The sequence below is a fragment of the Myodes glareolus genome, chromosome 19 (genome assembly GCF_982192425.1).
Source record: "Myodes glareolus chromosome 19, mMyoGla1.1, whole genome shotgun sequence".
Classification (NCBI taxonomy): Eukaryota; Metazoa; Chordata; class Mammalia; order Rodentia; family Cricetidae; genus Myodes; species Myodes glareolus.
The window spans coordinates 4,556,979-4,584,506 of NC_142044.1; the positions used below are offsets into that span (position 1 = coordinate 4,556,979).

At 41.4% G+C, this 27,528-nt stretch overlaps 1 protein-coding gene across 5 annotated transcripts in view; it reads right to left on the reverse strand.

Moving 5' to 3' along the window:
- Ubr5 (ubiquitin protein ligase E3 component n-recognin 5) overlaps positions 1-27,528 on the reverse strand; it is a 102,314-nt gene that overhangs the window by 33,339 nt on the left and 41,447 nt on the right. For all 5 annotated transcript variants that reach the window (XM_087898732.1, XM_087898730.1, XM_087898733.1 and 2 more), the window contains exons 10-26: positions 22,036-22,152; positions 21,832-21,942; positions 20,806-20,960; positions 19,923-20,040; positions 17,140-17,324; positions 15,279-15,388; positions 14,515-14,627; positions 12,290-12,433; positions 12,095-12,206; positions 11,746-11,900; positions 11,192-11,389; positions 8,080-8,290; positions 6,776-6,902; positions 2,821-2,972; positions 1,958-2,053; positions 1,493-1,616; positions 829-926 (exon numbers count right to left, since the gene is read on the reverse strand). In XM_087898732.1, coding sequence (XP_087754858.1) covers positions 829-926; positions 1,493-1,616; positions 1,958-2,053; positions 2,821-2,972; positions 6,776-6,902; positions 8,080-8,290; positions 11,192-11,389; positions 11,746-11,900; positions 12,095-12,206; positions 12,290-12,433; positions 14,515-14,627; positions 15,279-15,388; positions 17,140-17,324; positions 19,923-20,040; positions 20,806-20,960; positions 21,832-21,942; positions 22,036-22,152 — 2,326 coding nt within the window. The remainder of the gene's footprint in view (positions 1-828; positions 927-1,492; positions 1,617-1,957; positions 2,054-2,820; positions 2,973-6,775; positions 6,903-8,079; positions 8,291-11,191; positions 11,390-11,745; positions 11,901-12,094; positions 12,207-12,289; positions 12,434-14,514; positions 14,628-15,278; positions 15,389-17,139; positions 17,325-19,922; positions 20,041-20,805; positions 20,961-21,831; positions 21,943-22,035; positions 22,153-27,528) is intronic.

Genomic DNA, 27,528 nt, shown 5'->3' on the forward strand with positions numbered 1-27,528 from the left:
GTTTTCACTGCAGTCTCCAGAGATCTAATGACCACTACTGGCCTTAGCAGGTATCGGACACACATGCTACACAGACATACATGAATACAAAATACCTATACACTTGAAAATAATTTGCTTAAGTCAATGTATAAGAAAATCCAGCCAATTCTGGAGCAAAAAAGAAAAACTGACTACATTGTAACTCTCTGCGATGACAACACACACTCCCGCCACTGGAAGCCTTGGTCCTGTATCCAACAGTTAAGCCTCAAGTCTTAGCCAGGTCTGACAGTGCACACCTACAATCCCAGAACACTGGAGGCAGAGGCAGAACACATATTTGAGGTTAGCCTGTACTACAGAGTGAGACACTGTCTCAAAAAAGCAAGACTCTTGAGTCTATGTTTTATTTAGTAAATTACAGACCATATTGGAATTTATTTATATCAGTCTTTGAAAAAAGATAATTCATCCTTTAAGAACTAGATGACAGAAATTTGATATTCCTCAATTCTTGTTTAAGTCAGATGCAGCTACAACATGGCAGCCTATTATCGCTATAAACTTGTCATATCATCAATTAAGCATAGACAACACTGTATTACTTTTCAGATTTTATACTACCAGTTATAAATGTAGTGAAAAATTCCTACCAGCTGCTTTTATATGAAGTCAGAAATGTATTTGAAGAAAGTATTAACAAAATTTTATACATATAAAATTATCTTGATAATTTCAATTATATTCACAAACATAGTTTGAATAATTGCAATGCTACACGTGAAGAGAATCTATTCAAATTAAAAAGGAGCAACTCATTTAGGCCTTAAACTATACACTAATTACCTTTTGCAATTTTCTGGGCTGTTTCTAAAATGGTAATTGCAGCAGGATAAGCTCGGCCACTTACAGCAGACATGAATGGGGTCATCCCTCTTGCATCCCTAAAAAGAGAAGAACAGAGACAGGCATGACGCTTTAAAGTCAGCACTCAGGAGGCAGAGGCAGGCAGACCTTTGTCTTAAAAATACAAATACACACACGCTGCCTTCCTGTCTACTAGGAAAGGAAAGAGGGAGGGAGGGAGGGTGGGTATTCATTATAAACACACAACTCAACTTTTGTTTCAGTTACAGAAAGATTACTCTGTGATGCTATTAGAGAAACAATCTTCTGTTGTGTCTATGATGGCCCTGATTATGATTCTCCTGCCTCAGCTTCCTAACGGCTGGGATATACATTACCCATGTCAACACATTCTGTGCTGTTCCCAAGAGAAGCACACACCCTGACCCAACTAACAAGAGCGTGGTTTTCAGTCATTCAGGGCCCACTCTCTGACACTGAGAACTCCTCTTTTACTAAGAATAATTTAGAGTTGGATTCTGATGTTTTAAATTCACACAAACATGATAGTAGCAGCAGAAGAAATATGTTGACAGATTCTATTTTCAGTATCACAATTCAGTTCACATAGGAAGTCATCTGAAAAGTCTGTCGAGCTTCTTACTTGGCAGAAAGGAGCTCTCGCAGGTGTGGCTGCAGAACTGCACTATCGCACAGCAGTTTTAATATAAAATGAGCATTTGCCTTTCGATCCTTGGATTCCACTACAGAAGGCTCTGTGGAAGGACCTGTAATTAAGCAGAATCATTTAGTATCAAACACAAGAAAGACCGAGTTCTGAAAAACGTACCAGGTACATGGAGTAAGTCACTAGAACAATATCCGTAAGACCAAACTAACTTATTACAAAGAATTTAAGCATATTAACACATTTTATAAATTTTAATTGATTTCTTAATGCATGTATGCAAACACTGTATTCCATATTATATAGAAGGAAGACTATATAGAGTACAATACTTTTTTTTTTTAAATCAAAGGAAAACATTATCTTTGAGACCAAAGTATGAACTTTATTCAGAGCCTGGATCCGGTGTGCCAGCCCAAGCAGACAGCAGCGAGGTCTTACCTGGGATGGTGGAGGTGCTTGGTCCTTGACCACTGCCAGTCGCTGCTGTGGTAAGAGATCCCACAGCGGGGGCCAGGATAAAATCAATGTCACCATCTTTAGCAAACAGAACAGCAGGTGCAGATCATTATGGGCAGCATACCCTAGCCTTTCTCCTAACAGGCCTTAAAGTTTTCTCCACAAACCAAAGGTCAAATTCAACAAAAGGTTAAGAGGGAATTTCTTTTCCATACTATGGAAAACCCATTGAGCAAATCATTCATTTATATTGCTGTATTATAATCAAGGGACCATCAAGCCTCTTACCAGCACAGAAATAAATTATGTCATAGAAGATTCTTAAAAAAAAAACAAGGAAACTCCTTAGGCCAATTTTTCAGCTAATGAAGTTGGAACGTTCACCATTCTACTATCACAATCTGTAGTAGGAAGCCGCGTGTTGGTTCCTGGCTGCTCAGCCCCGAAATAATCACACAGAAACTGTATTAATTAAATCACTGCATGGCCCACGAGCTCTAGCTTCTTATTGGCTAACTCTTACACATTAATTTAACCCATTTCTATTAATCTGTGTATTACCACATGGCTGTAGCTTACCATAAAGTTCCGGCGTCTGTCTACATGGCTTCTCTCTGGCGCTGCCTCCTTTCTCCCAGCATTCTGTTTAGTTTTCCCTGCCTAGCTCTGTTCCCCTATAGCTCTGCTATATAGGCCCAAAGCAGTTCCTTTATTCATTAATGGTAATCATAGCATACAGAGGGAAATCCCACATCAACAATTTTTAAACTATTTCACTAAAATGTCATTTCTCCTTTCACAACCTTGCCTTTTTATTAAACACTAAATAAAACAAGAGCTCTTACCAGGATCCATTGAAGGAGGGTCAGGAACCCAACTAGGGGGAGCTATGGGGGGTGAAACTGGATCCTGGTGGTCACTGGACGGAGCTCCAGCCTCATGTCTACCCAAACCAGCTGCTCTCAATGAACGTCTCATCATTTCCCGTAATCTCAAACTAGAAGGACATGGACAAAATCAGAACTCATTACCACGTCTACCCTAACAGGAGGGGCACAGGCGCTCTCATCTGAGAAGCTCAGAGCTTCTATAAGCAAATACTCCAGGCAAGGGACTTAAGTACAAACGCCAATTCTGTGAGCACAGGATGAGTCAGTAGAGGGCAGAAATGAGTCCAGTACCCAATGGACACTGAAAGCATTAAAGCCCCCACAAACTTTAGCAAAGGGAACAAAAGTTTTAGTGAAGTAACATTAGAAGTAATCTTTCATACACTTAGGATAAATTTATACCTAAACATTAGAACAAAATTTTTTGATACCATTTCCTAAAAATTAAATTGAAAAACAAATATCAATGAGACTGCTGATTAGTACAAAATGAATACTATTAGCCTACTAAATTCCTTTTCTGTGAACCCAAAAGCAATTAAACAAATATCCACATGAAAATTTTAAAACAAAGAACAATTTAGATTTTTCAATATCTAAAAGAACCCCCAGTAAAAACAAAACAAAAAAAAAACAATGAAACAAAACAAAAACCCTCAACAAACAATACAACTTACACCTTCAAAAAATTAATTAAACTAAAAATGTTACTAGGGCTTGATTTGTTTTCTCCTCTTGCTATATAAAGAAAGAACACTGTACAGGTGGTCTACATCACTAAAAAGAAAACTACTCACGAACCCTCATCAGGGGAATTGGTACCTTCCTACATACAAGTCTGTGCTGTACCTGAATAAAACCTTACACCAGCCACATAATCACACTTAGGACAATAGCGGTTAAGAGAGCACAAATCCCTAAACTGAGCGACAATTTTTAAAGCTTCTAAATAAAGAGTAAAAACTCAATTATAAGGGCAAGATAGCAGAAGGGGATTTCATTTTCCCGTGCAGCCATAATCCCAAAGATATGACTTCTACTGTAAAAGACCTAGAAATTTATGAGAAACGAAATAAACAATCTTAAATAATCTTGTTAATGTTTGGAATTTCCAAATGGAGCAATTTAATCTATTAACTATTTAATCTCAGTGTAAATGTGTTTTTCTGTATCAATATAGTTTTGCTTTTGTAAGAAAAAATTAAGGACATGACAATTTCTTTCAAGAGTCTATTTCCAGGAATTTGTTTTTAGAAACTTATTTGTGGTGCACTTTTTTGAAACAAACACTAGAAGATCCCACAAAGTAAGTTTTAATGTCTCAAACAATGTACTACCTATTATATTTACTGTCACATATATCTATTGAACATTCTCCCCACCTCCCCAATTTGGAAACCTAAGATTACAAGTTTTTCTAAGACAGAAGGGAGCAAGAGTACCATGACGATTTCAGTCAAAGTCAGCACTCGGAGAGAAAGAGCAGGTTTCTTCCCAGGGACAGAGCACACCAGTGACTGTGCACTGAGACGACAGCCGCTGGGGGTGCCAACATGTTCTACTCAGAGCACGGATGGGAAATGTAGGAAATGGGAGGCACTGCAAATAACCTGAAAATAAATGTGTGTTTGGGACTTATTAAGGAAAAGTGCTCATTCCAGGGTCACAGTGAAAATGCCTACTGGGTAAGAAATATAAAATTATAATTGTAAAGGGGAAGTCAGGCATGAGAAACAGAAGTAGTGGCAAACTAGAAGCACACATGGTCATCTAAAGGCATCAGAAAGCACATGTGGGGTATTCTCCAACTTCTAGCTTGGTGTACATTAGAATAAATGAAGGTCAACTGAGACCATAACCTCATCTTGAATGTGCAAACTTCCCAGCTTTGTTGTTATGATGTAGTCAAGTCAATATTAAATGAGGGGTCATTTCTTGTCATTTTTAAAATTGTCCTTAACCTTTTTCTTCATTGGGTCTTGGTAACACTTTTAAGTATATTGCCCAATTCCTCATATAGATTCTTAAAAAATAAAAAAACAAAAAACAAAAAGAAAATTATTCTTCAAGATGCTGTACACAATTCATGGAGATTCACCTGGATCCTCAGTGGCTGAGGACAATACTGAGGAGGAACCACTTGGCTGCTAAGATTCAGAGTTTTGACGTTTTGACATTTCTTCATATAGGCTTGCCTGGAGTCATCGTGTTTTCTGACAATATGGAAGAACTCAAGGATGGTGTAATCTCCTCTTTGTAAGCACGCTCTATCCATGCTACAGAAGCCTTAGAATCCAGTCATGGTCAAATACAACACTGTGACAGAAAAGCGAAGGTCATGTGTCTTCCAGGTCAACAACGCTAGAGCACACACCTGCAATCAGATGCCTCAATCAAGCTCTCCTCTAAGTCTGCCCTTTGTACTCAGGCACTAGCGAGTCATAGCATCATCTGCAGTCATTACAGTACTCCATTCAACAGTGAGACCGCATCAGTTCTGAGCTTACAGCTCAGGAATCCCAGCCTGCATACTCATCAAGGGGCATCGCCTACAAAATCCACCGTAGGCTAGAGGAGGACTTCACTTCAATGAAGCAGTCTGTGGACTTCCTACTGCCCGGCGTGGATAGTAAGCCTCCTGTGCTGTCATCTGGTCACCGGCAGCCCTGAGCTTGCATGGTTAAGAGCACTGCAGTGGAATCTTCAGCAAATCCCTCAAAGGAGCTTACTCTGCAAAGCTATTTCTGTGAGCAACTCATCGCCCACTCTTGAAGCTCCTTTTAGTCTTTGCCTTCAAAATAATCCTTATATGAAAAAAGATGGCAGTATTGGCATTGGACCAACCATATCAGAGTCCAAAGTGATTGGCACCTGTAATTTCCCTGAAGAAATGAAATAACCTGAAATAGTTCAGAAACTAATTTCTTCATGAAGAATTTAAGTTGCTTCCCATTTTGGAGTCAACACTTTGCTTAATGCAGTTCTAGTTAAGGAAGTTCAGAATAATTTCTGTACAGTACACGCTTCTGTACTGTTTAAAATTATAATTTGGTTACCCACAGAGTTTTTTGTTAAGTCTCACTTTTGGATCTTTGAGTTCAGTTAAACTATCAACTTGGTAGCTTTCCTAACGCCAATTTAGGAAAAAACCATTGTGAAGGGAACAGATGAGTGCGTAGTCGAAACTCGGGCAATGGTCTTCCCGTGAAGCAGGCTGCGCTGCTCTGCCTGGGGCTCACCTACCCACCAGTGCCTTCACACACCTTGGGTCCATGACCAAGAACTCGGACGCTTGCATATCTAGAATTTGCCCTTTTCCTACAGAAAACTACTAAATTCTTTATTATCTAGGAAACACCTTGCAATTTTAATAGGTTACAAAGATTATTCATTCAACAACTCAGAAAATCTGAAAATTTAAAATCAACATTCAAAATACACATCAGCCTTTCACTTCTTCCCAGACCATTATGACATCTGAGGAATGAACCTATATAAGCAATACAAAAATTAAAAGACTGAGGGTTGGTTTTAGTTTATTTTTTGCTGTTGTTTTCGTGGGTCGGGGGCAGGTGTGTGAGTGTGTGTGTGTCTGTGTGTGTCTGTGTGTGTGTGTGCGTGCGCTCCTTGGTCTTCATCTAAGGAAACAACTGCCTAAGAAAAATGATAAGTTCAGATCATATTCAAAAGATGAAGTCTGAGCTGTGATTCCATTTATCAAGTGTGAGAGATCCCAGTGTTCAGACCTGAACCCTAATACGTTATCAGACATTTCCCAGTGCTATTGGTAGAAGCCAAAAGCAAACAAGAAAGGACCCACCAATCCATGCACACAACAGTAAGAGAGACACTGCTTTCTGTACTTGGACTTTTTTCTTCCAATTAAACTTCCTTGTAAAAATCATATTACCTTCGACTACTTGATGATCCAGCCCGATTACCTGGGCCATTACTCGAAACAACTGATATTGCATTTGCAATGGCTTCCACAGCAGAAAGCCTTTCTGCAAATGTGTTTCTTTCTGAACGCTCAGCTTCTGAAACATAAGGAAAAAAATTAGGATTTAAACTTTGAAAACAACTGATAGTATAAACTGACCAGTAAACATAACTCACCCAGGTTAGTGCTTCAATTAGCATAGCAGGTAACTACTCTCCACGACAAAGGTTGAACTACTACTTTTATTTTTTTTATTCTGCCTCATTTCAACAACATAAATAACAAAAGGTAAACTTAAGTAGACTTAAATTTACCTTTTATTATTAGTCTACATAAATAAACGAATGAATGAATAGGACGGCTCACTTATCAGTCTGCCCGCACACAGTCCCCGGGATTCCGATGAAATAAAAATGAGATTTGCAAGTCACAGCTCAAAATGCACTTACCACAACAGCACCAGCAGAATTCAAAATAATCACAAAGTTTCACTTAGATTCTTCCGCGTGTAGCCAATAAAAAACTCCATGGACAAAATCAACAAACACACACACACACCCCACCACCACCACCACCACCACCACCAAAACAAAACAAAAAACCAAATTACCTCACTGACTTTCAGAAACATGTAACAACCCAGTAACTTATTTTTTCCCTTCTGCATTTCAAACACCAGAACAAATGCTCTTTCTGGTGGCTTATAGGAGCTGGAGACACAGGTGGCTCAGCAGTTAGGAACACTTGTTGCCCTTGCAGATGACCAAAATTCCCCAGGACTTCTGTTGGGCAGCTCACATCCACCTGTAATTCCACCTCCAGAAGATCCTCTAGCCTCCCCAGCACTGGCACATGTGTGCAGATGAACATATATACATATAAACTGAAATAATTATTTTAGGGAGTAGAGAGATGACCCAGCAATTAAAAGCACTCGCTGCTCTTTCAGAGGAGCACAGCTCAGGTCCCCGCACTGTGACACAGCTGTCTCTAAGTCTAGCTCCAGAGGATCCTATGCCTCTGCTCTTCTCAGGCAAGTACATCCACCCTTGTGCACATATTCACAGACATACACACGTACACATAATTAAAAATGCTTTTGAGAATGTCACTGTAGCCAGGCAGTGGTGGCACCCGAGGCAAAAGCAGGCAGCGACCCTTACAAATATCTTTACCACCTACAAAGTCAGACCTTCCAAGATCATACAACATAAAGTAAAATGTGCACATGCTCTCCACAGGAATTGAAGGTCTTGCAATGATGCTGGTCTTACCCTCTTCTTCCTTAGTTTCCTTGTTGCTAGTTGGAAAGCAAACTGAGACACAAGCATGCAGGATGTTCCGATTGCCATCACATCTGTGGCTGATGAATGTCTGCAGCATCTGTAGGTTCTGCTCTAACACAACTGCTTGCTCGAGATTCACGAGATACTGTCGGCAGGCCTCGTAGTCACAGCGCAGAATATGCTGCATTAGGGTTTGTTTCTGTACTCGGGCAAAAGAAGGCAAAAAAAACACAAAAAACCTTCAACGAAACTGAAAAGCAAAAATATCTAAAACTACATACATCAAACATTGTGTCGTGGCCACTACAACGCAATCAGATCCAGGTCTTCAAGCAGAAACAGACTGCATGTGGCTGAATTCATCTGCATTCTGTCAGTGTTGAGTGAGGACAGAAAGAGTAGAAACCTTCTGTGAAACATGTCTGAGCAAAGGTTTCCAATTTTCAGAACTACCTCAACTGTAACTGATGGAAAACCTGTTACACAATGAATAACTGAACGGGAATGCCTTGGGTATGAGAAACTGACCATGTTTGGTGGACACCGTGGTATTTAGTCCGGCTCTCAAATTAGCACATTAGCAATACTGTCAGCTACAAAAGATGTTACTCTTTATTGGAGACTTACCAGTACCTCATTGTATAGAAGTTATATTTCTGGGCTTATGAGAAGGCTCAGTGGGCAAAGGCACTTACCACCAAGCTTGACCACCTGAGACCAATCCCCAAGGCACGTGGTGAAGAAAATCAACTCTCGTAATTGCCCTCCGACTTCCACATGTGCCTCCCAACACATCAACCCCAATCACATACATACTCAGTAATCAGGGCGCACAAAGGGTTATATTATGCTGTGGTACATGAATACAAAACCTTTAACTCTCTAGGAATTATGATAGGTGTAATTTCCAAAGTCAGAAACAGATCAAAGTATCAAAGACATAACCGTGCACAGAAAATACTATTATCTCATAGCACAAAGAAGTAGTTCAGGGGCTGGAGAAATGGCTCACCAGTTAAGAGCACAAGACACTCTTGCAGAGAACCCAGATTCAGTTCCCAGCACCCACAGCCCTCTGTAATTCCAGTTCCAGGGTATCTGACATCCTGCTCTGGGCTCCTCGGCACGTGGAGCACACATGCTACTTTACACACAGAAAAACAAGTCTTTCAAACATCAAACACAAAAACAGTACAGAAGTGAAAAACTAAAGAGAGGGAACATTTCATTGAACATAAAGCACTGGTTTTATTTTTAAAAAAGAACTTTTAATATAAACAAGCAGGTATGTATGGGATACAGAGGGACAAAGAAAAGGACACTGAACAATTTGTCAGAAACTGCCTTAAAGTCTCCCTCCCCAAGCTCATGGGGTCACTGCAAACTCAGCATGCTTGCACATGTGAGAAAAGCGGCTTTCCTGTGGAATTAACCTTTCCTGTGGAATTACCACTATGGGTGACCTTCTGCCATATGCAAAGTCTCTCTGAACCCCAAAGCACGCCTGAGCACACAAGCCTTTTCATTCGGTCTGTCTATCCCCCACTCCTATGATCACAGCCCACCAGTCAGTTGGTTGGCATCAGTAACTCTACAGGAAGTGTTTGTCGCCAACCTGCTAGACCTAATACCATGCTTAGCTGTGCTGCCCTATGGGAAAAGGCACAGGGAGCTCAAAGCAAACTAAAAAGTCTGAGGCTCTACTCATGTCACATTCAAATCACTGAATTGTGTTCTGTCTCTCTTAGTTTTCAGGTTCATGGTTTTCTTTTTTATTCTCCATTGTCCTCATGGACGTGTGATAGACACCCTCGAGGTTACACATCTAAAACAAAGTACCTGTTTTAACTCTGACCTCCTAAATGTCTCTAAATGCTCACCTTTGGGCAATTCAAGGTTCTGTGTTCTGGGGTGCGGACAGCTCTAGGTCCGTCTTTAGATCTAGAAAGAGACCCAACTCCACACAGCATTGGGTGCTGACCTCTAAATGTGCTCCATGGCACATGCAGACAGACACAAAAATAAATAAGCAATTTTTGAATTAATAAAACAAGACTTTTTGCACTTTTTCTTGAATTTGATCTCTTGCATTTAGCATCAGCAAATTTTCCTGATTCGACTTGCAAAAGCAAATATAAGTATACCCAGGATCTTATCCCTTTTTATAAATAATTCTGCCTTCTGGCCCAAGTTCCCAACCAGTCCACGGTACTTTGAACACCACCATTCCCATCTCACTAGTCCCATTTGCCTTTTAATGCTCAAAGCCAGCCGCAGAGCTGAGTGGTAACACCTCTACTGCTCCAGTTGACAGTGGCTCAACCACAGCTCCCACCTCCCACTTTACCCGGCCTGCTCCTCCTCCACCTTCCCCGTCACTGTCACACACACAGCTCTCCCCGAGCACTGCCATCCAGGTCCTAAGCTTCCTTCAAGTACATCAAATCTCTCCCTCTTTCCCATTTTCAAAAGTTCAAGTTTGCCTTGTATCTAACTTGGATTATACATTAGTTTTTATCTGATTCTCTAAACATCTCTTTTCTATCCACTCCTCCCTAAAACCCAAAAACTTTATTACTAATCCTTAAAATAGAAAATGCCATTCACCACCTAAAAATTCTTCTACTGGGATTCATTTCAAACTTGGGCACCTTGGGGAAGGACACAAATCACCCTGTGCTCTCTCCAGTCTTACCCCCTGGTACTATAACCAAATATCACCTTAACCTCTTGGCTAAACATATTTTTCTTACATTATTGAGATTCTTAAAGATAACACCCGGTACCACAAACAGTAATCTTCTCTCGTCCCTTAGCACACACAACACTTCCTCAAAAGTCTTCTAAACAGTCTGACTTTTATCCCAGCACACTGTGCTATTCCAACAATATAAATGCCTTCATTTTTTTTAAAAAAATTACACCATAACCACAGACTTCTCATCTCTGTTATAGTAATAAACTTGATAGTTGTTATAGTTTATTATATTATTATAATTATTAGTTGTTATAGGGAAGGAACAAGAATTTAAGAATTTTCTCAAGATGTCAGTATTTATTCTTATTTAAAATGCCAAGTAATTTCAAAAAGTTAAATTACCTCTACAGCCATGATGATAATAGCAGCTTTCTTTTTGATTGTTGAATTAGCAGGAAGATTTATTAAAGAGTGTACACCCATCCCAAGACTACTAATGGGCGGAAGATCAAGCCAGTCAGGGTCCCTTATTCCTCCCATGCAATCTTTGGCCATGGGGTAGATAGTACCATTTCCATCTCGAAGAATAATAGGAGATTCCTACAATGGATGAAAAATAATAAATACTGCTTGATCACATCAAAATTGATTATACAAACCTACTGTGACGATGCATGCCCAAATTGTAAGCACTTAGAACGATAAAATATAACAGAATGAGCAAGAGTTCAAGCTCAACCTAAACTAAAGGCCATTATCAACCAAAAAAAGGGAATGGGGGACAAAGATTGACCTTACGATAAGTGTATTTATTTATTTTACTAAATGTTAGCAATGATAATCAAATTTAAAACTCTCATAAGAAAATATGCTGAATATTCTAAAATCTTTACTTCCCTACGTGGCACAAAGACCAGTCTTTTGTCTATTCTTAAAGAGGAAAATGAGGCTCTTACCTGTCCAGCAGTGAAAATAGCCACATTCCTCTCGTTCTGACCAAGAAAAGCAATGCTGCTTGTTGGAAAATTATTTTCTTGTTCAGCTTTTCCTGTAGCAAGATCAAAGATACAGTACCGCACCCAGTTTCCTGTCTTCAAAACAGCATGGACACCTTTAAAAGGCACAAAAACAAAGAGAAGTAGAAAACTCTCGCACATTACCAATCACTCTTCAACAGCTGTGCGTAAATTCAGCCACGTTTCACTCGATTGTGCGACATGCCAGGGAAAAAACTATCAAGTCACCAACAACCTCCTCCTATTCCCGTGGGCGACACGCGTGAACTGGAAAGATGAAAGCCCTCACCTTTGGAATCCACATTCACCGCCAGTATCTCAGTCTTCTCTGGTATACAAAGCTTTTTAGGGGCCCTCTGAAAACAATCTGGAACTTTCGGTGTTCCACCAGTTTTGACAACCTGCCAACAACAATGGGAATTTTGCTCTCACTCTAGCGAACTCAATGGTCCACCCCAGAACTCACTGAGGACCCTGTACAGACCTGCAGCTCGTCGATTCTGAGCAGCCTGCAGTCCTGCAGTAGCGAAGAAGGGTCGGCATCTGGGCCAGAGCTGTTTGGACAGTTTGTGTTAGTGGATGTTCCCGGAAACTTCACAGCGACATAGGCACCATCCACCTTCAGCACCTGGAAATGAGACGCAAATACAATGAGTAATTTTAAAAAGTTTATATAAAATTCACATGCAGATACTGCTTGCCGAACTGATTTAATACTAAAGACACTTAAGTTCTTATAAGCATGTATCCTCAATGAGCACCACACTGTTGCACTAACCTGAACAAAACCATTAAAACTTTCCTGTCAGATCCACATTCAAGGCTAAAAGAACCAACTCAGAGTCAACAGAACCAACTCAGAGTCAACGATTACAACGTGTGTTAGCCACTTACCACGATCACCAGTGTTGGCTACTTATTGACCAGACCTCTTAGCTTTCTTCTTTATTACTACTCTAAGCAGCAATATCTATATCCCAGGCTAGTCTTCACTATAAAGCTGAGTGGGATCTTTCTGCTGCTACCTCCCAAGTGATGAGGTAACAGATAGACCCCATCATACTCCACCTGGCACTTTCTGCATCTATGTAGGTCAGCAGCCTAGAAAGTTGCAAAGCTATTTAAATGATATTAGTATGACTGAGGACATGACATACTACTGTTGTTGTTATTTTCTTTTTTTACTAAGTAAGTTTAAATTACCAGATCCGTACTTGTGTGACCACACTGCTTTCAAACTGGAGATGGGGCCAACAATGCAGACAGACAAGCTAGGACTTGGAAGCAGGACATCTGAATCTCACCTCTCTACTAATTTAGGAGTTTAAGTCAGCGTGAACTCAAACCAAACTACGTTAATGAAAAGCCTTTCATAAGAAAGGCCTGTATAAATCGTAGATCTTGGTTTACCATTCATTTCCATTGCGTACAAATGAAAAAAATCATAATTTCAAATGCCATCATATTTTAGAAAACTAAAAAGCAATTTAAAAAGCACTGACTTTGCGGATATTCTATCTATAGGAATTCTAAACTATGGCCCGAGGGAGAAAAGGGTCAACTAGTAACATCCGAGCACACTGCTTCTATTTACTTGGCTTCTTGGAAGGAAAATCTCCAGGAGGAAAGGAGGGGAAAGCACAAGCTTTCATACAGAGGTATGAAAGTACCTCTGTATGAAAGAGGTACAAGTACAAAGAGGAAAGTACAAGGTTCATACAGAGCAGTGCTTAATGCTACAATGATCTCCTCCTGCAGCTTCAGAGTCCTGGTAGCAACGACATATCTGAAGTAGCGTACTGCGGAGGCAGAAATGGTTCAGCAGCCAGAGCACAGTTCACAACCATTACTGGACAGTGAGATCCTGCAAGGGCCTGCCACTCTGGTTCCAAGGGAATCAGCGCGCGCACGCACACACACACACACACACACACACACACACACACCTGCACACACGTCAGTGTGCAAACATACCTCACAAACAATCTTACTTAAAAAAAAAAAAAAAGTAATGTATTTCTCCAACTTCTCTGTACATGAAAATTATCCCGAATTAACCTGAAAAGAAAACATCATCTCAAATGCTCAATGCACATGTGATGGATTCTTGATTGTCAAAATTTGACAACATGAGAAATTAACTAAAATTCAGGGGGCTGGTTATACCTGTGAGTGATTTTTTTTTTTCTTAAATCATTTTAAGTGCGAAGACCCACTTCTAATCTGGATCTGAGGTGGAAAGCTACACCTTTAATCCATATCTTCTGAAGTAGGAAGATTCACCTCTAATCTGGGCCACAGCTTCTGCTGGCAGCTATATAAATGACATGGGAGAACAAAGCTCTTCCCTTCCTCGCTCTCACAGGCATTAAAGCCCACTTCTTCAAAGGGTTCCAGTGTATACTGACGAGCTGCTGAGACATCCAGCCTGTGCTACTAAATTTTGGAAACTTCCACTGGTAGACAACCATTACTGGACTAGCTAGACCACAATTTGTAAGAGAGAGACAGAGAGACAGAGGGAGGGGCACATGTGCTCGTTTTATCAGTTCCCCTAGAGAGCCCTGACCCTGTGGGCCTCATCTCCTCACCTTCGGCAGGTCTAAAGGAGCCACTGAAGCAGACTAAAGGCAGCCTGGAAGAAAGAGGTCTGACACTAACCATAGAAATCCTCAAGCAACCAAAATGCAGCAGCAGTATTGAACAAACCTTGCCGACAGGAACATTCTTGACATCTTCAACAAAAACAACGTCCCGGAGAGACCACTGTTCTTCATTCACCTTCTCCTCCTCCTTTGGGGCTGGAGTTGACCGACGTCGTTCTTAGACAACAGCAAAACGTTAAGTACCAAAAAGAAACCATAAAAACTCTGACAGTCCCATCTAAGCACACAGTAGTGGATGTTTGTACAGGAGACCAGAATCCTTAAGTCCCCCTTTCTGAATTGAGAGGTTACAACATAAAACTCATTACTTCAATAAACTCACAGTAAATAAAGAAGGGGTACAACTGGTCCCCACTTAAGTGTACACTACTACACACTAAAATGAGTCGTGTGTGGGCAACATTTAAAAAGGAGTATTGGCTATGATCTCCTTAAAACCACCACATGAGTATGACTTTCAAGGACCTTGAAATCCAAGGACAATTCTAAGCCTAGCTTTATAAATTCTTTAAGTCCTAAGCAAAATCTGAAATCATGTCTCAATAATATACAAAATATTGAGACTCAAAGAGAGAACTGCAACACACAATGGGTTTGACTACAAAAAAAATTTACGTATTTTTAACTATAATTGTCAAAAACAACTGAAACAATTAACACTATAAATATTATCTCTCTTCTTAAAGTTGGACAAGGAAAAAAACCCAAGAGCACACATATCATCTATAGAAGGAATTGTTAAATGGCATTGTGTTGACAAGTCAGACAACCAGCACCGTCTGTCTACACAGAGCACATAAAGCTTACTGTAGGGCATTGAAGCACTGCTGGCAATGGAGGAGGCATCGCTGCAGGTGGACGCTGGAGACGGAGGGGGACCCATTTCTGTCTTGACTGGCTCCTGCTTACTCTCAGGCCTAGGGTGAGAAAATCCTCTCCTTATAACCGGAATAAAACAAACTTCCATCTGATCGAAACAAGTTCAGGAGGGAGGGGGAACATCTTAATTCAATGGCTATATTTTTAAACACAAACTTATTTCTAACTACAGCTCCATGCAATAAAGGGACAATGGTGCACATAAGAGGTCTCCCACGCTGACTTCTCTAGAAGAAACCCGAGTACCTAACGATGACAGTCCTACAGGCGACAAAGCACACATGCTATACACAAAGACTATTTTTAGTCAAAGACCCTTAGTTTCTCACAGATGTAAAATGATTTGACATATCACATTACAAAGAATTTGGGTCCTCATCTTAACCTTCTTGCTTCCTAGTGCCCTCAATGAGAATTTCACACCTCAAGTGAAGGCACTTTGATGACCGACACAGTTCTACTGAAGTAGAAATGGCTGTGCTCTCAATATAGAAGTTTACTGATAGAAATTGCTAAGTTACAGTTTAAATACCACATTCTGTTCATCTTGTTTACAAGTTATGTCTGGCTGTCTGTTGTTTTGGTTTGAGACAGGCTCTCTCTGTGTGGCACTGATGAGCTGGGAACTCCCAGCTATGTGGGACCAGGATGACTGTGAACTTGAGGTCTCTTCCTGCCCCTGCTTCCTAAGTGCTAGAACTCATGTGCACACCCATCACCATGCCCAGATGACTGACATTTGCGCAACCAGATTATCATACCCAAATAAGTGATATTTGTACATAAAAGCTGGCCCTAGCCTAGCACTATAAATTTCTATTCTTTTTTTTTTATAGAGTTCATAAAATAGGAAAGCAGGATCTGGTTTTATTTTTAGATCAAATATCACTGTAATTAGGGAGTCCACTCATTTCTTAAAAAAAAAAAAAACCTAAAATTATAAATCTTAAGCATTACTGTCTTGGGTTTGATTTTTTTTTCTTTTTTTGTTTTTCAAAACAGGGTTTCTCTGTAGTTTTGGAGCCTGTCCTAGAACTTGCTCTTGTAGACCAGGCTGGCCTCAAACTCAGAGGTCAGCCTGCCTCTGCCTCCCAAGTGCTGGGATCACTGCCCAGCTAGCTGTGATTTCTTAAGAGTATATTTTAGCTTACTAGCAAACCCCTGTGTTTCCGAGTTTTAGCCTGCACTTCTAACATCAAAAGAAATATCAGAAATTATAATAAGTTTATAATCATTACATCAGAACTTCAAACACTTGTTTATGTGGTCATTTTCCAGTGTACCAAAATTAGCAAAAAGAAAACACTCCTCCATGTTATAATGGTGGTAACATCTTTATCAGACTAAAGGCTACTGTATAGGAGGAGAAAAGCAAATGCTGGCCTAACAGGAACATGGAATAGTCAGGTGTAAGACTTGCAAAGAGCACACGCTAAGGACAAAAAGGCACTGAGAGAGCGAGCACCGGCACCGCTTGTCCATCTGACCACCACCAAGAACTGAATGCAACTTAGGGGTGGAGAGGTGGCTGGGTGTACAAGAGTACTTACTGCTCTTCTGGAGGACCTGTCTTAGCTTACACACACACACACACACACACACACACACACACACACACACACACAGACAGAGCAAGCAAAGCACTCATACATAAAACCAAATGTTTTGAAGACAAAACTGTCACATACAATGAAAGCTCAGCACCTTGCCCATTTCATTATGCAAACTTTTGATGGCCATGTTCATATATACAGCAGAGTTGATATTTAAGCATAGCCCCAGTACTCACTTTGTTTCAAGGGTTTTGCTGGCCTTTTCTAAGCTCTTCAGGCTCTCTGGAGACCGCAGTTGAAATCTACAACTATCATTCATATTCCAAACTGACTCCATTAAGACACCAACTTTAGGAATCCCAGCACTAATTGAAAATGCGACTGCTCCAGCATGATAAAGAGGATTATTTCTTAAGCACACCTGGCAAACAAGAAAATCACCATCAGGGTGGTGCAGCAAACAATGGCATCAGGGAATATACCAAAGTGGGCTTCAGTCTTTCCAACCCAGGTTTACACTCACATGGCTTACTGTAACCTTCTCATTGCTCAGACTCTCAACAGTGCCATCAGCATGTACACTAGCAATGTATCACTATAAACACTTCACGTGTCAGTGAGGGAAAAGTAAACAGAAAAGCAGGAGAAACTAGAAGCAGCAAACTGGAAGACGTAAACTAATCTGAGAAGAGAAGTACACTTTTCGTTTCCTGCCATTGCAGCCTCTCTTCCTTACTTCTGAGGCTTCAGAGACATGGATACATTTCTGTGAAGCTTTCCTTCAGCAGGGCGTTTACACCCAGAAACACTGATACATTTCTAGGAAGGTTTCCTTCAGGGGGCTCATTTATGCCCAGAAGCTTCAGTGACCACTATCACTGAAGGAGGAGGAGAGCAGGAGGAAGAGGAGGAGAAGGAGGAGGAGGAAAAAACAGAGGTTTTGTGGCACTTATGCGCTGAAAGCTGGCCTCTAAAGAGACACTGTTAAACAAACCACAACAGTGGCTTAGTTTTCCTCAAGAACAATTACATATCATAGAACTATAGTTTTTGGCATACATACATGCATACATAGTTTCGAAAGCAAACTTGGAAGAATATTCTAGCCAGAAACTTTCAGGAAAAGGAGTCCTGTCTGCCACTTTCTACCACAGTCAAAACTAGCCATGTCTCTCTACTTCAACATTTAATAAGCGTACCTACTTAAATTTATACGAAAGACTTCTCTTGTCATGCGTACTGGTGGCCTTACGAGGCAGAGGCAGGAGCATCTCTGCGCATTTAAGCCCAGCACAGCTTATGTGCAGCAAGTCGCAAGCCAAGCTACAGGCCATGAGGGCTTCAAGGTGGAAGCCCATCCCAAACATAAAGCTCACCACACACTTTCCCTAATAGGCTCCAACTTTGCCTGGCAGTGATAGCATACACGCCTTTAATCCCAGCACTCAGAAGGCAAGAGCACCTCTGTGAGTTTGAGGCCAGCCTGGTCTAGAGTTTCAGGACAGCCAGGGCTACACAGAGAAACCCTGTCTCAAAAACGCAAAAATAAAATCTAGTAAAAGCTGAGAGACCAATAAAATGTTCAATAAAAATACTTTAATTGAAATCAAAGCATGGATTATTAACTGAAATTACTTCTTAGCACCATATTACAATAAATGCACCTTACAGACAAGGAGCAAATCCTGGTCTTGGCCAGCATAATGTTCAATTCATATCTGGTCAGTGTTGGGACATGTGGAAACAAGAAATGTTGGAGTTATCCAACATTTCTTTCTGATGTCAGCAAATCAATGTTTTCCTTTTCTGTGGTTCCATAAACCTCTGGTTTTAAACAAAACCTCAGTTGTACCTCAAGGTACTCTGATGTGTTCTATCCTTCAGCAATATGTTATCAGTCTGTTTTATTTAAAAATTTTCCTTTGAGTAAAGAGATGGCTCTAAACACTTAAGAGCATTCACTTCTACAGAGGACTTGTGTTTGGGTCCCAACACCCACATGACAGCTCAAACCAACTGTAACTCCAGTCCAGGAATTCAGCTCCTCTCCTGGCCGCCTCTAGCACCAGGCAGCGTACACACGTGATGCAATGCACACGTGCAGGCAAAGAGTCAGAAACATAAATCTAAACATAAAAGCCAAAAACCTTTTCATTCTTAGAGTATCTGTATTTCCCATCATCCTGCTTATACTAATGTCATCACTTGTTATTTAAGTAGCTGTTGTATTTTGTTAAGTTCAGCCGATAATCAAGGTTGAAACTGAAATTTAAATGAATGGGGGGGGGGGGGGGGGCGCCTCTACAGGAGAGATGCCTTGGTAAGTAATGAAAATTGACCAAGTCCAGATAGTAGGCATTTCTATTTGGAAGGCAAACAAACTCAGAACAAGACACATGGACTGGGGTGATGAGAAGACAGCGCCACACCAAGAGAACCAGTGCGTTGCAGCTGGGGTCAGGAAGTGACTATTTCTTAAAACATGGGGAATAGGGTGATAGTACCTTTTGGTGTCGAGAAAGACCCTGAAATGAAAACACTACATGGAGAAAGTAGGTAGCACAGTATGAATAAAAATCCACATTTGTCCTGAGTTCCACAGACCATAAAGCTTTCTAAGCTTTTTCTCATTCCAACACTTGCTACAATTTATAAATACTGAATTTTATCATAAAAGATAAATCTCCATCAGACCCTTCTGATCTCAGGGAATCAATATCCCAAAAACCTTTCAGTTCTGTGGGTCATCTCACTTTAGTAAACAGTAAGTATATAGGTAATTTCCACTGAAAACCTTCAAAACCTGCTTATGATATTTGTAATAAAACTTTAACTGTGAAAAAGTCAAAATATCCGTGTAATCTCTTTTAAAGCATTTGTGTTTTTGTGTGTTCATGTGTGGTTACATGTGCATGAGTGCAGGGACTTGTAGAATCCAGCCAGAATCACTCACCTAGACTTGGAGCTTCAGGGAGCTGTGAGCTGCCCAACAGGGACGTCATTGACTCTAACCACGTACCTGTGTTCCGACGGTGATGTTTGGCATGGAGGAAATACCAGCACTGGATTTGGGCTTTTTATTTTTTGCTCTAGCTTTCTCTAACATTTTCTTCCTTTGACTAAAAGGGACAACACCCCTGAAAGGAAAACCACAGACAAATCAAGAAAACAGCAAAGCAGCCCATTAAATAAATCTCAAATTATTTAGTCATTTAAGCATTGCTGGTACATTGCTTCTCCAATTTTTTTTTATCTCAGAATAGTATTAATCTGCAATTAAATTCTACAGAAAATAAAACCAATATTGTTTTTATAAGTAACTTTTTCCTACAAATAATTACTTTTGATGATGTAAATTTACTAGTACCCCCTGAAAATACAACAAACAATAAATTGAGTCTTATTAACAAAGCTAAATATATAGAAGGGCGGTGGTGGCGCACGCCTTTAATCCCAGTACTCAGGAGGCAGAGGCAGATGGATCTCTTTGAGTTTGAATCCAGTCTGGTCTACAGAGTGAGTTCCAGGACAGTCACCAAAGCTACAAAGAAACCTTGTCTCTGAAAACAAAACAATAAAGTTAAATATAAATGATGAAAAATTCATGCAATAAAATTTTAAAATGACATATATCCCATAATTTAAACTGTGTAGCGGCAAAGTATGTGTGTGCACAGAAGAAAGGGTTACGACTACCCGCAAACAGTTGCAGTTACTCATGAAATTTAATAACATGGTTGCTAGCTACACAGTTTGCATAAATTCATTATTAGTTTTTCATGCAACTGTTTTAAAGGGAAATTGGTGTCTCTACAGAGCACTGCCTTTCCAATGACCCCAAGGTGGTATTCTCTTCAAAACTGCTTTCTATATAATGAGAACCCTCTGTCAAAGACACTTACCACCAATATAAATTATTCTCCAGTTGGGCGCAGGTATAAAGGGCACAGCAATGTAAAGAAACTATCCGTTCTCCTTGAAGTTCAGAGTAAGTCTGTGCCGTGTGCTCTAACTTAGAAGCCACAGAACTTAGTGTTTCATCTACCCACGTAGCAACCTACAGGAGATAATAGTAGAGGCTTAAGTAAATGAAGTCTCTTTTGGAAACCCCTGTGGTCAGCACTGGAGAAAGGCATAATGCAGTCTATCAACCCCAAGTCTGCCATGCTCAGAGCGCAACACAACAAGAGCAAGCGCCCCAGCAGAGGCTCCTGGAGGCCAGCTCAGGAATAAGAGCAACTGCTGCTCTTGCAGAGACGCAGTTTTGGTTCCCACCATCCACTAAGGCTCACAATTAACACTAACTCCAGTTCCAGGAGATCCGGCACCCTCCTCTGGCCACCATGGCCACCGGGCATGCACATGGTGCTCTGACACACGTGCAAGGAAGCAAAACACTCATCATGCACATGAAAAACTTCATGCCTGACCTCATGTGAAGTGCAATGCCAGTCTCCAGCCACACCACTCTGACAGCCTGACCTCATCTGAAGTGGAGCATCAATCTGCACAGTTCATCCATCTCCTACAGCTCCTTAAGCCCTTCCTCCTGTCTCTTAGCACTCTCCTTCCTAGCTTTTCCTGGGTACTCTCTCTTCTTCCATTAACAGGAGAAAGCAACTTTATACACAAAGCTGACAGGATAAGCCTAATAAAAGTTCAACCACCAGAACCCACAAACGTGTGAAAACACCGTCTCTCCAATGCGCCATGTGCCCACACACACAAGTAGACTAAGAAATTATAAACAGTTTCAAAATTAAATTATGGTATGAACTGCCAACAAAAAAATGAAGAGATGGAGGATTGCTGTAGACATTACCAGGCTTTTAGTACGGACATGCATCAGAATGGAGGGTGGAGAGGGCAGAGGAAGCGTGCCCGACTACCCACGAAATAAACCATCCTGAGTGTGCAATGCTTCCCACCTTGTTGTTCTCAGTCGCTACAGTCGCTCGTATGCTGTTTGCAGACAGGAGGACGATCTTCTCGTTGGTCAATCCCAAAAATGCTGCTCGTGGATGATGCAATGAAGGATTCTTTAAAAGCATAAGAAAAATGATTATTAAATGACTACTATTTCTTATGTTGATATGTAATCATTCATTCCAAGATTCAACATAATAAACTACCTGGGCATTTCTGTAAGGCTCAGGTTCACTCCACCTCCACTGATAAAGTTCTCCTTTACTGCTGACAGCCAGAAGCTCAGAATACAGAGCCCCAATGCAGGTAAATTTTGTTCCATCCTAGAAGTAGAAATAAAATACAAATGGGTCAAATCACTTGGTTCAGACATGACTTTTAACCACTGCAGACCTAGACTGCTTACATAGGCAGATAAGTCACAATATCAAGACCTTCACAAGTCCCTGGCTCCTAAGAAATCATTCTCCTTCAGCCATGCTGGCCTACTTCCTGTCTTCAGGATGATATTCACCAGGACTGTCCTCGATGCTGTCTCTGCCTCCACCTTCAAATAACCCATTCCCTGTCCTCATCAAGTCTATACAAGGAAGACTCACCAGCTCTGACCTTCCAGCTGCTCTCACCCTGTTTCCTCTGAGCTCACATATCGCACAGCCCAGAACACTATCAGATGGCCTTTGCCACCATGACCTCAGAACAGTCCACAGAAAATACTACATAAGGTGGGGGGTAAGACCCTTCCCTGCAGACACTTCTACACCACTGACACCCATGTTCCTATGTGCTTTCTTAAGGTAAAAGTTCATTAACTTTTAAGGGGGAAAGACATGTAATCAACTAGGATGAATTATATATAAAAACAAGCAATGAATGTAAACAACATAATTATTTTTAATATCAGAACAATGACTGAACCATAAAGTTACCCAGAAACCTCAAAGCAGAAATTGCAGTAAAGAACCTTCCTTTATCAAAGGCTATGAACAGGTTATGCTTCAGAATACACAAGAGAGCACTGGTCTCCATCTTTCTGCATCTGCCACCACTTCAAGTCACCTTAAAGATGGCGTCAAAAGATAACACCCAACAGAACTTACATTCTTCAAGTCACCCAATCCTCTGCTCCCTAAGCACAAGCACTGGAAGGCCACCCCTGCCTTCCTGGGAGGAGCAGCACCACATCTTACCTTCTCTATCTCATTCTCTCCTCTCAGTCCTTTAGCTGAAATTTAATTTAACAGTTGGGCAGTAGTGGCGCATACCTTCAATCCCAGTACTTAGAAGGCAGGGGCAGGTGGCTCTCTGTTTGCTGCCAGCCTGGTTTACAGAGTGAGTCCAAGACAGCTAGAGCTACACAGAAAAACCCGCTCAAAAAATAAACAAACAAAACCACAACAAACTTAAATATGGTATCAGCAAAGGGGAGTTCAAAAATCTATGTCCACTTACTAAAGTGTCTTGATTTCAATTACATTATTTCTCTAAAACCATTTTTGACATTTGAAATATTTTAATAAATATCTGGAAGGGGGAGTGAACTAATATAGTAGGCACAGGGCCTACTATAAAATAAATGCTTGGTAAGATTCAACCATGACTACACTGCTCCCCACTTCACCTTCTGTGGGCCCAAACAATGACAGTTCCTAGACACAGGCTTAAAGACCTCCTACCTTCTTTGAAGGCCACACACACAGACAGGCACACAGAACACAGCCCCTTCGTATGCCCCTTTCCCACAACAACCACTAAAACCAGCCTGTCTTTTAGTCCACCTGTGGTAAACTGAATTCTCACTTAGCTGTTTCATCTTAGCAGCTCTCTGAAGCAAATATAATAGTACTTCCAAGCGCCAAATGGATAAGCTATCTATTTTATCCATCTACTCCCTACAAACTCTACAAGCCAGCCATGTATGTTGCCACACACCTCTAAGTCCTAATGCTCAGGGATAGCCTGGACTACACAGCTGCTTTGTGTCCTTTCTCCAACTCCTTCACACACTGTATGTCCCCCCAGATTGTGTCACTGTCCTTACACTCCACCTTCAGCCTCAGTGGCTCTATCAACTAGCACACTAAGCTCTGAAATACAAATCCCTGGTTTATCTGCAGAACTCTCTAAAAGGAAGCAGGGATACAATAAACGTATCTCAGGACAGGCTTACGCATAAATCTTGAGAGAGAGACTCAGAAGAAAGTAAGTCACACCCAAAAGCACAAGTATGAGCTTCTCAAAGAATCGTAGAAATTAAGACATACCCAAGTGTGGGTATGGCTTCCTTAAGTATCATCGCCCACAAGAAGATACTCCCACCCTCATAGTGGTCCCTGCCTCCCCTAACGAGCCCATCACCCACTGTGTACTCTTGGGATCTAGGAGCCTTCTCTACTCTTCTTATTCTCTCATCATCTAGCAACCAGTCAGAGAATGGGTCTTCCTCCTTGGCCCCCACTATTTCTACTTTGGTTAAGGTCTTCTTCACAGTCCCCCAACAATCCTGCCATGATCACAACTGACTAGATGTCCCCATTCCTGCTCCTTTGTGATATCAATAGTGTCACTTTCTTAAACACAGACAAAAACCTCACCAACCTCATCAGAAAATTTCCTAGAGACTCTTTTGGACCATTAGTCACCGATGATCAAGTCTTCAATTGATTGCCAAGTTGACTACAGCCATCTACAATATACTCCGCCCAGCGCGCCACTTCTACTTCCTGGGCTACAGCAGCAATTCTGTGTGCTCGCTGTTCTACAAGCGCACCATGAGCTCTCGGGTACAATCATGGTATGCCCACGTAGTACCTCAAAACTGTTTCGGCGTCAGTGACGCCTCTCTCCCATCAGTCCCCACGGAAATCTCTCCACACCTCAGGAAACTGATTTCAACACCTTACAGAAATGTTCTCCTGAGGGCATCACAGCCCGGACAAAACACCCTAACTGCAGAGGGACAGTGACAAGACCCTCTCGGAATTGATTACTACTCAAAAAACAACAAAATGGCTTCCAAGCATGGCAGCCCACTGTTCACCACCTGGGCTATCACAGAACCTGAAAATCTGCTATGGGTGATGTCGATGAATGGTACAACTACCAGCCTAGGGGACGGGGACGGGGGGGGGGGGGGGAATCACTTGTTCACCACATGTCACTGAAAACTAAGTGCAGTACATTACCGTGAACAGCAGTCAGCTGCGCCTGCCCCACTCCATCTCTTTCCTTTCCTGTGCTTCTGTGTCATCCCGTCTCATCTCACTCACCTCATCAACCTGCATTTCACACACTTTGTACACTTTGCCTGTCCTGTCGGCCTGGTACCTGCTGTGAAGCACAGCCGATCCTGAACACATGGCAATCCTCCAGAGAGCAGGGATCATATGTGTGTGCCATCATGACTAAATGGAGTTAACTTTTAATGGACACTTTTTAGAAATTTCAAATTATCAATAAAACGCTTCCACTGCTAGAACTCATATGCATCCACGTGAAAACCATTAAGATGAGGCAGCAGTCAATAAGCATGTTCCAATGGTAACTTCTAGACAGAGCACCATCAAGAGATAACGCACACAACTTTGTGTGCACAGAGTTGGTAGAAACACATGTACTTAATTCCCCTAAACTATGTGAAAACATATCCAGGACATAAGTGCTAGTTAAGTGCTCATCTGCCGATCCCTTCTGAGTACCCCCAGACAGCCACCACCACGCCCTTCCTAGGAGCTCAGCATCCTTTAAATGTTGTCAGAACCAAAGCAAAGTTTTTACTTTAGCGAGGCTACTTATGGGAGGTGGAATGTATGAAACACCTTTGCAGCTTGCACAGGATGCTCCAGCATATTACAGTAGATGGCCACCATGATTGAGCAGACTCAAACGTCTCATCCCCTAGGGCTAGAACCGAGTTAGCTGACGCCTACTTATTTAACTAGACATACATGCCATGCATGTGCAACTTTACATCCAGGTCCTTTCACACCATGTTCCCATGCCATGGATCTGTGATGACCAACTGTGTTCGGCTTTTCTTTTTTGAAGACTCTACATTAAAGTGAAATCATACAGCACATATGTTCTAAGTGTTTCACGCGCCTTCCTCTAACTCTAACCCTTTTGTGACAAACAGGAGATTCTGCTGACTACTCCAACCCCCGTGTGTGTGTGCACCGGCAAAGGTGGCTCCATTCCCTTTGGGCACACACTCCTCAGAGAGTCTGTAGTCCACTGACCCCTATACACAAATGCACTCTGTGGCACCCACAGGAATAAACACAATAAATAAGTAAGAAAATGAGTGTAAAAATGAAAGAATGTGAATTAGGTAATACCCTGAAATTAAAAAATGAGCTATATTAATTTTTTTACCTCAAAAGAGACGATTTCCTATTTAAGGGACCCTGCCCAGGTTCTGGCCTCCTTGCTAACTGTACCACTATCGAGTCATGTGAGCACTGCTGAGTGCTCAAAGTTTATAGCAACTAAGAGGACAGGGCTGAAGAGATGGCTCAGTGGTTAAGAGCTTACTCTTCCAGAGAATCCAGGTTTAAGCCCAGCACTAACAACCTTCCAACACCCTCTTCTGATTTCCAGGAACACCAAGCACAACAGATACAAACATACATGCAGAAAAATATTTGATATACATAAAACATAAAAATAAATATAGTTCAAACACAAACCATAAAATTCTGATGACTATAGTACACAAAATTAAGACTACCCTTTCATATACTAAAATATAGAAACACATTATCCTTTAACCCCAGCACTGTGAGTTCGAGGCTAGTCTGGTCTAAAGAGTGAGATTCGGGACAACCAGAGCTACATAGAGAAACCCTGTCACAGACAGACAGACAGACAAATTTTAAAACATGCAAAAGCTATCAAATTCCCATTTCAAGTATTAATGTCTAATTAATGTCTAAGTAACTATAATCTATATCTTACTTACAATAGACTTGAAGCTTCACGAAAGTTCCAGTTTTCAATACAGTCCCAACACCTAGCAAAGCAAAGGCCTCTAGCAGCAATCAGTCAGCACACCCATGACACACGCTCTCCACCTGCTCTGGTTCTCAAGTGTTAACTCAAGCACAACTTCACTCTCCTGAGCTGGGGACCCTGAGTTCTCAGCAGAGGGCAGTTGCTGCAGCTACCAAGTGCATCCCAATCCTGTTTGCCTCTGTGGCCTGTAGACTTCCTGCAGTCCCTCTCCTGCCTTGACCTCCTCGGGAATCACAACCCTTAACCAATCAAGTGAAAAACAAAACAAAACAATGACAGAGCTCTAAGGACCCAGGCAAGAGAAAAGAGAACAACAGTGTCTGTACCCCTCCCCCCACAGTTGGAAGAAAGGAAGGAGGGGGGAAGGGGGAAGGGTTAGAGAAAGAGAGGGAGAAGGGGAAGATAGCGGGAGGGAGATGGAGAGGGGAGCTACTGATGGCTTCAACACTACCACAGGAGGAGAAGGAAGGTGGCTAAGAGAACACAGTTCAGGGAGAGCAGCCCAGAACAGGCAAAGTACACGGCCCCTCTTACGTTAAAGTTTCCCGTGTGAACTAAGTAACAAAAAATACACTGACTGCATTAAGATTGATACTAACTATGGGAAAACATAAATCTAGAAGGTTTAATACTTCCCCAAATCTGAGTTCAAAGAAATAAAAGATAAAACTCAGGTCAGACTCTCC